This window comes from Nicotiana tabacum, chromosome 17, assembly GCF_000715075.1.
Source record: "Nicotiana tabacum cultivar K326 chromosome 17, ASM71507v2, whole genome shotgun sequence".
In the NCBI taxonomy this organism is placed as follows: Eukaryota; Viridiplantae; Streptophyta; class Magnoliopsida; order Solanales; family Solanaceae; genus Nicotiana; species Nicotiana tabacum.
In genome coordinates this window covers 139,920,337-139,929,420 of record NC_134096.1, presented here as the reverse complement: position 1 = coordinate 139,929,420, position 9,084 = coordinate 139,920,337, and the positions used below count along the sequence as shown (strand labels likewise).

Sequence of the window (9,084 nt, the reverse complement as noted above, 5' to 3'; positions counted from 1 at the left end):
AAACACGAAAGAAAGTAAAAGACGATGAAAATGGCTAGGCAAATAAAAAGCAACTCAAAACATAACCCACAATACTTACTGCATGTAAGGAAATGGGAAAATGTGTTGAGAAGCTCTAGTTATGGAGGAACTGAAGATTCTAGAAGGTGAGAGAGGAAGAGGAAGACTGGAAATGAAACTCTTTGTTATTAACCTTCAAAGACAGAGAAAATGAATAGTTGTACAATCACTTAGTCGGTTATACTATTTATACAAATCAGCTAACTACAATTAGTATATAAATAGCTGGGACCCACAGTACTTAACACTCCCCCTCAAGCTGAGGGATGAAATACATCTTTCATGGCCAATTTGCCTACTAGATACTCATGTTGTGGCTTGCACAAACTCTTAGTTAACAGATCTGCTAGTTGTTCTGTTGTTCTGATGTGTAGTGTTTGAATTAAGCCTTGTACAGTCCTTTCCCTCACAAAATGGCAATCAATTTCAATGTGTTTGGTTCTTTCATGAAAGATGGGATGAGCAGCAATTTGTATAGCAACTTTACTATCACAATGAAGCTGTATATGTTGCTCTATATCAGTCCCCAATTCCTTGAAGAGTCCTGTTAGCCACACCAACTCTGCTACAGTAGAAGCCATACTTCAAAATTCAGCATCAACAGAGCTTTTAGATACAGTTCCTTGTTTCTTGGACTTCCAAGATATAAGTGCTCCACCAAATTTTACTGCATAACCATTCACTGACCTCCTGGTCACCACACAGGCACCCCAATCAGAGTCACAATATACAACTAACTACTTGCATTCTTTAGCAGGCATGAACAGTCCAAGGCCAAGTGCAACCTTGATATGCCTTACTACTCTTAAGGCAGCTTCCATGTGAGATAGCTTAGGTGCATCCATGTATTGGCTGAGTACTTGAACCACAAAGGCAATGTCAGGCCTTGTCATGGTCAAGTACAACAGTCTGCCAACTATCCTCTGATAACTTCATTTTTCTTCAAGTTCCTTGTCCACTGTAGCATTGGCATCTGGTATTTCCTTGTCAAATTCAATGGATGTGAGCTTATGATTGAATTCAAGAGGTGTGGCTGCTGGCTTACCTCCTACTAGACCAAGCTCTGACACAAGTTCAAGAGCATATTTCCTTTGACACATTACTATGCCTTCTTGAGATCTAGAGAACTCAATGCCAAGAAAGTATTTGAGTTCACCAAGGTATTTCATCTTAAATCTCTCTTGCAATCTTTTCCTGACCTGTTTGATTAGTGCTAGACTACTTCCAATTACGAGGAGATCATCCACATAAACTAGGATAACAACCAGTCCTAAGTCTACTTTCTGTGTAAAAAGAGAGTAATCATAGTGAGATTGAACAAAGCCCATATCCACTAAAGCTTCAGTTAATTTTAAATTCCATTGTCTAGGAGCCCGTTTCAACCCATACAGTGACTTATGGAGTTTTTATACCTGATGACACTCCCCTTGGCTTAAAAAGCCATCAGGAACATGCATGTACACTTCCTCTAGAAGATCTCCTTGAAGGAAAGCATTATGAACATACATCTGAAACACATACTAACCAGAAGCAGCAGCTAAGGCAACTATAGCTCTGACAGTAACCATTTTAGCCACTGGAGAAAAGGTTTATGTATAGTCCAAACCTTCCTGTTGACTATAGCCTTTAGCTACCAGTCTGGCTTTGTACCTTTCCACTTCACTAGAAGATTTGTACTTGACTTTAAATACCCATTTGCAGCTTATAGGAACCTTCCCGGGAGGCAAAGAGACAATGGACCAAGTATTATTTTCTTTAAGAGTAGTGATCTTAGCCTTCATAGCCTCAACCCACTTAGGGTCTTGGCTGGCTTTTGCAAAGGATCTAGGTTCCACAATGGCTGAGAATGCAGCCAAAGAAGATCTGTAGCTAGGTGACAGATGATCATATGCCACATGATTGTTCATAGGATAAGGACAAACTGACTTCTTTGGTGGAACTACATAGTCAGCTAGCCACACAGGAGGTTTAGTGAGTCTTGAAGACTTTCTGAGTGGCATAGAAGGGGAGATGGTTCGCAAGCTGAAGTGGTAGGAAACACTGGTGAGAACAAACGAGAGTGACTGGGAGAGTGAGATGCTGAACTGGGGTCAGCAACATCAGTATTGTTAAGAGTTGGAGATCCTGCTGGTGAGGAAGTAGCATCAGGAACAACAGCTGACTGAGTTGGCTGTTCTACAAGCTCCAGTACATGGAACAAAAGTGATGCACCTGAAGACATATGTTTGAATGGGAACACTTCTTCTTTGAAGACAGTGTCCCTACTGACAAAAAATCTTTTTGAGCACAAAACATGGAGAACATAACCCTTTTGTGAGGATGAGTAGCTCATATGCACAACAGGAATTGCTCTGGGAAAGAATTTATCACCTTTCCTCACCTGGGTAGCATAACACAGACTTCCAAAGACCCTCAGATATTGCAGGGAAGGACTCCTTTGGAAGAGTTTGTCAAAGGGAGATTTGACTTATAGCACAATAGTAGGCAATCTATTCAGAAGATATACTGCAGTAGAGACACACTCTCCCCAGAACCTGAGAGGTAAGTGAGCTTGAAATCTGAGAGCTCTGGCCATATCCAAAATGGACCTGTGTTTTCTTTCAACAGTTCCATTCTGTTGAGGAGTATATATGCAAAAGGTTTGATGTATAATGCCCTGATTTTTCAATAAGGTCTATAGTTGATCATTAAGAAATTCTGTTCCATTGTCAGTTCTTAAGCATTTAAGCTTGCTATCAAACTGTGTGGATATTAGTGCTACAAAGTTTTTCAATACTTCAACAATATCTAACGCAGTAAGAAAAGCCAAGTGTATTTTGAGTAATCATCTACCATAGTTAAGAAATACCTTTTTCCATCTTGAGTAGGTACTTTATAAGGCTCCCAAACATCACCATGAACCATATCAAAAGAAGATTTAGAGTAAGAGGAGCTAACAGGAAAGGGTAGTCTTGATTGCTTGGCTATATGACATACAATACAGTGATGTTGGCTAAAATGTATGTCATGCAAAACTTTCACAGACTTCAAAATCATCAAGGGAGCATGACCTAACCTCTGATGCTATAAGGAGGATACAGTACATGACTTATTATCTGCTAGGTTACTACCTTTTTTTATGTCATCTGAAATAGTATTTACAGTTGAAGTAGAAAGAGATACTAGTTGAGAGGAAACTTGTTGATTGAACACTTGTCTGTCATCTTCCTTGAGGATATACAAACCAAGCTCTTCCTTACCAATCCCCAATGCCTTCCTACTTGAGAGTTCCTGAAAGACACAGAAGTCAGGGTAAAATGCTGCAAGACATCTCAAATCCTTTATGAGTTTAGACACTGAGAGGAGATTGTACTTAAACTCTGGAATGTGAAGGATGTTCTGAACTTTCTTATTCTTGAAGAAAGAACAACCAACATGAGTGATAGACACCTGTTCTCCAGTTGGTAAGTGAACCTTACTCCTAGCATCCTCTAGTATTTCATCATACTTCTCTAGTAGATTCAAACTATGAACCATATGGTTTGTGGCACATGTGTCTACTATCCAATTATTATGCACTAAATTGGTCATGAATGCATGTACAGTACATGTTGGCCCTGCAACAACAACATTGGCTGCAGATTCAACCTCATTGTCCTTGTTCAACATATGCAGGATTTGTTGGTATTGTTCCTGAGTGAAAAAGTGAGCTGGAGCTGGAGTAGTTGTCACATGATGTCCCTGTCCTTGTGGCTCTGAAATACCAGAATTAACAGCACTATTGGCTTGACCATGTGGAGCTCCCCCTCTTCTCTTGTTCTTGAAATCAGATGGATAACCATGAAGTTTGAAGCAATTCTCTCTGGTGTGACCCTTGTATTTCCAATAATCACACCAGACTGCAGTTTTACCAGCTGAGTTCCTAGGTTTGTAACTTGCATTTGATTTGTTTGAACTGATATTAGACTGTCCTCCACCATTGTAACCTCCAGTATACATCTTGTTACTCATCATTGCAACTTCATTGCTTTCAGCATAAACACATTTTCCACTAATCCTCTGACTTTCTACATTTACTATCATAGCATAGGCCTGATTCAGATTTGGTAAGGGTCGAGTCATAAACACTTGATTCTTTGCATTCTCATAGGATTCATTTAATCCAGTGAGGAACTAATATAGCTTCTGTATCTGGTAATGTTCTACATGTTTCCTTGATTCAGCACAGCCACAAGAGGGTGGTGGTGTTAGTGTTTCATACTCATCCCAGAGTTCTCTCAGTTTAGGATAGTATACTAAGACAGAGGATATGCCTTGAGTCAATGTGGCAATTTCTTTGTGCAAATAACAAGCCCTAGATGCATTATCCTTATCAAATCTCTCCTTGAGGTCTTCCCAAACAGTGTGTGCATCGGAGGCATAGATCATAGAGCTGATCAAACTAGGTGAAACTGTGTTCATTATCCAAGCAAGTACAATAGCATTGCATCTATCCCACAATTCATGCAAGCTAACATCATATCTAGTCTTTCTACAAGTGCCTAGAACAAAGCCTAATTTATTTTTGCCATGCAAAATAATTTTCATAGATCTACTCCAAATTGAATAATTTTCTGAACCTTGAAGTTGAATAGAAGTGAGTACAGAACCTTGAAGTTGAATAGAAGTGAGTACAGAACCTTGAGTATCGGAAGGATGAATGTAAAGAGGATGATTGTGATCAATCAGCTCTGTAGTTGGCGTAGACATTGAAGCCGCAAATGGAGAATCACTAGCTTCTTCATTGATCGCCATTGTAGCTGAGACAAATTGCTTCTGAGAAATAAACTTTAAATTTGTTGATTTCTTACGAAATTAGTCTTGATCCGACCGAGATTCAACCAGATAATTTAGAATTCCCAAACCCTAGAATGAGTGAGAAGTCTTCTGTGTTGAAGAAATATCTCGATCGATTGATGAGATTGAAAAACTACCAATGCAATCGAATTACTCCAGTTCTATTACAGTCGAGCTTAGAGAAACGAGCACCGAACTCTGATACCATGTTGAGAAGCTCTAGCTATGGAGGAACTGAAGATTCTAGAAGGTGAGAGAGGAAGAAAAAGACTGGAAATGAAGCTCTTTGTTATTAACCTGCAAAGACAGAGAAAATGAATAGTTGTACAATCACTTAGTCGGTTATATTATTTATACAAATCAGCTAACTACAATTAGTATACAAATAGTTGGGACCCACAGTACTTAACAAAATTCCCCAACAGAGACTTTCTCTTAATGTCCTACTAACCCAAGGCAAGAAAATGATCATAACATGTTAAGCAAATCCTTTCTCTATACAAAAATCAGCAAGTACGAGGCTTTGACTCCAAGATTCAAACGAGAAAACAACGACAATAATCGAATAGGAATCGTAAACCCGGACCGAAAAATCCTAATTTATCCCAAAAATCCTCTCCTCCCCTCAAAGTATTGTCCCCACTCCCTTTCTCAATGATGCCTCTACCTCCCTCAAATGTGTGTGTGCACAGGAGATATATATCACTTGGAGAAGAAGAAAGAAATTTTGCTGGCTCAAAATCATATGGTCCCCCTAGTAAAAATACCGTGTCCTTTTTTATGAGGGTCACAAAAATGCCAAAATCAGAATTGGGATGAAGAATAAAATTTGTTATGGAAGAGATTCTCTCAATTGGAAGGTGGTCACGTGAATAGCAGAAAAAAGTGGGAAGATGGGATCGCTTCCAATTTCCTCTCTTGCTTTTGTTTTGCTTTTCTATTCTGACTAGTGAGGGTTAGCCCGTACGTTGCACATGCCCAATCACAGTGAGGTCAAACCTTTATAATGCTCTAGGTAGTCATGGTTTGTCTTCGCACACTTAACAAGTTCTGCTAGGATGCTTTTCGACCGTCATAATTATATATTATCAGGACATAATTTTTGTCTACATACAAGAATGTGATTTAAGAGTATTTAGCAATATGATTCACTGTTTTCACTATCCATCCGACTTTTTTATATCTTGAACCAACCATCAAATATGCTGCTACTGTTGCAGGCACTAAGGTGGCCTCTAGCAGCTTGTCAATCAGCTGCATTGTCTTCTGCTCTGTCATAAATATGAATTAGGCATGTCAATGATTCACATTTGAGAATATTGTTAGTCCGCCAATATTGCTGTATTTGTAAATAATAATTCTGTAAAATATAAGTTATCGTAATGAAACAGTAATTAATTCGAGCTCACTGAATTCACAGTGTTTCCTTAAGGAATTTAATCCCCTCCTAGTACCCAAGGTTATGGATTATTTCCTCCCAGGATAGAACGAATCACACACTGGTGTAGCGGTACTTCAAACCCCAGTGTTTCAGCGAACACAAAGTTCGGTAGCAAATCACACTTACAGTTGCTTTGTTTGAAGTTAAAACAATGCAGAACAAAGGAGTAGAAACTCAGAAAATCGTATGGAAATGCTGAGAGGAAGGAGTGCAATGTATAGCCAAAGTTGAGCGTTTTCAGTTTTTTTGGTGTATTTCGTTTGGTGTTGTGTGTCTTTCTTCAACAGCTGTTGCACATATTTATAGCAGTCAGCTTTAAAGATGAACGACCATCCACCCTCCATTGTGAAGCATGCACTAGCTTATTTGTGGAGCAAGCATTTGGCCATGGTGGGAAGAGCATTAGGCGGCCTGCTATTGCAGGTGGTGGTCAATACACGGATTGGATAAATTTGGTCCAAAAAATCCAAATCCAAATCCGAGCGACGACGACGACGGCGCGAGGCTTGCTTTCTTCTTAACTCTTTAAGAGCTACAAGAAGAGCAATTATATATATACCCACCAAAAATCTTTTCCTCTTCCAATATGGGACAATGTCTCATTGTCAAGAGGGAGAAACTTAAAATTTTACTCAAAAATTTTATTTTCCCTCCATTTCCCATTCACCCTCATTTTAAGACTATTTCATCTTAAATAACAAAAACCTCAACAAATATAATATGCTCAAACAAAATCATTGATATCCAATGGCCACACAAGATCTCTAGACGCTAACTGTAACATACTGTAGTTATAGACTCAAGCCTAACCACAAAACCAGAAAGAAGTTTGCATTATGCATTATGCGTTAACCATTAATGTATCAGGTTACCATCAAATTCAAATGCGAGCTAGAAGAGCATAATTATTTCACCGAGTTCCTAGGGAGCATTTCGAAAGAAACTGATGAGACATATTTATGAGGATTGACTGTCATTATTTGATTGTCAACTACAATGCTAACCAATTCCTTTCATCTCTGCCAAGCCTTTCCAGTAGAATCAATTCTGTTAGTTTCATCTTTTTTGCCTAAGGGAGGAAGAGTACTTTTCAGTTTTCATGGATATTACGCCAAACTTGTCATATTAAATAATCTGTGCTAGTTTTATGTTATCTACATGGTAAAAGCAAAGGAGTACATGAAAAATTCAGTCAAGCATAAGAATATATATACAATTGAAAAATTAAACAGGAAGCATGAGATGAACTCTTGCATTTTGTACAATATGTATTTAGTGCGACGATAAATCTGACTCTGGAGTTGGCATCTCAAAAACATCTCCCGGTCTCATGAAATTCAACTACTATGATCTGTTAAAATATTACTTTTAGTTTAGGCAACACAATTTGACTTGTCAAAACTTTAGTTCTTTTTATTCGATAGCAGATTTAACAAGGAATAACCCTTAACAATACTTTTGTAATGGTTATATCAGTATTGAATAGAAGAAATTTTTGTAGTGATCACCTTTAGCTAATGTTTGAATTAGCTAATATTTGGTAACAATTGGTAGTACTTCTCATTACAGAAGTTACACTCATTAGAAAAAAATTATCTTTTAATCTATTTTACCTTTAATTAAACCATGCATCTCACGGATTACACAGATAAGCCACATTTGGGAACATCATATGCTAAACCATTTTGGTCAGCTAAAGTCAACCAGCTCTAAAAGCTTCCTAATTACCCGAACCATGCCTCGTACCAAAATTCGTGCAAAAACAATCCAATAATTACAAATTTTCACATAGAGAATATGTTTGTATCCCTCATTTCAAAAAGATAAGCACATAAATACAAATCTTTTTCCAAAACCACCAATCGCCATTCCACACCACCCCAGAAGATGAAAACAGAAAATCACAGGCCAACAACTTTAGACAATTTAAATAATTTCAATTCATTAGAAGTCCGGATTCTGGAAGTAAAACTAAGAATAGTAAACGCGTGCAGATCCAAACAAAAGGTTCGATAAATAAAGGAAAAAATCAGGAAAATAAAACTGACCGTCTAAATTAAGTAGCTCGACATGGAAGACTGAAAAAGACGAAGGAGATCTTAAGAAAGTATTATGAAGAAAGAAAACTATGTGTGTGTGTGAGTGTTATGAATAAAGAAGACATTGAGTTTGATCTAACTCGGAGAATTTGATTTGAGAATGAACACAACAAACTCAAATAATTCAGTTCTCTAAGGACATGTAAATGCTAAGGGTAAATGGGATAGCACGTGTCTGACACATGTAATTATACAGTTCAGTGGCAAATCAAAATAGTTGGTTTTTGTAGTTATCCGGCAATATCCAATCAGTTAGCAACTCTCCGAATCTAATTCCCAAAGTTACCCCTACAATCCGGAGCTCCTCTGCTTAGCGGCTTCTATAATAGTAGTAATTTCGTTCTTTCCCTTTTTGTTTCTTTCTTCTTTTTGTTTTTGTTTTTGTTTTTGATAATGAAAAAAAATATAGAAAAACAAAGAAGCTCAAAAATACCAATAGCTAAAATCCTAGTACGTGACTTCTTCCTTTCTTCTTTTTGTTTTCTTCTTCTTCTTTTTTTTCATTTTTGTTAAAACTAAATAACTTAAAAATTGCTAGACAAAATACTAATTAGCTAGAATAGAGGAAAATATTTTTGTACTTTTTATTTTTTAAAATAAAATAAAGCAAAAAAATTTAAATAGTCAAAATAGCGATATTAGGCCTAAAACCAACATCTAAGCACTAAA

The 9,084-nt window shown here is 37.5% G+C and overlaps 3 protein-coding genes across 3 annotated transcripts; all 3 read right to left on the bottom strand.

Moving 5' to 3' along the window:
• Positions 1 to 644: 644 nt before the first annotated feature.
• Positions 645 to 953, bottom strand: LOC142172142 (secreted RxLR effector protein 161-like). The gene is made up of 2 exons (XM_075235925.1): positions 802 to 953; positions 645 to 750 (listed from the first exon to the last, which is right to left on the bottom strand). Exons 1-2 carry the CDS (start codon positions 951 to 953, stop codon positions 645 to 647), a joined length of 258 nt encoding a protein of 85 aa, XP_075092026.1.
• Positions 954 to 992: 39 nt separating this feature from the next.
• On the bottom strand, positions 993 to 8,460 carry LOC107784790 (uncharacterized). The gene is made up of 8 exons (XM_075235924.1): positions 8,365 to 8,460; positions 3,144 to 5,172; positions 2,909 to 3,023; positions 2,567 to 2,716; positions 2,116 to 2,321; positions 1,695 to 2,011; positions 1,473 to 1,568; positions 993 to 1,343 (listed from the first exon to the last, which is right to left on the bottom strand). The coding sequence occupies exons 2-8, from the start codon at positions 4,159 to 4,161 to the stop codon at positions 993 to 995; spliced, it is 2,253 nt and encodes a 750-aa protein (XP_075092025.1). The 5' UTR covers positions 4,162 to 5,172; positions 8,365 to 8,460.
• Positions 4,213 to 4,833, bottom strand: LOC107784793 (uncharacterized). The gene has a single exon (XM_075235923.1). It carries the CDS (start codon positions 4,831 to 4,833, stop codon positions 4,213 to 4,215), a length of 621 nt encoding a protein of 206 aa, XP_075092024.1.
• Positions 8,461 to 9,084: the final 624 nt, after the last annotated feature.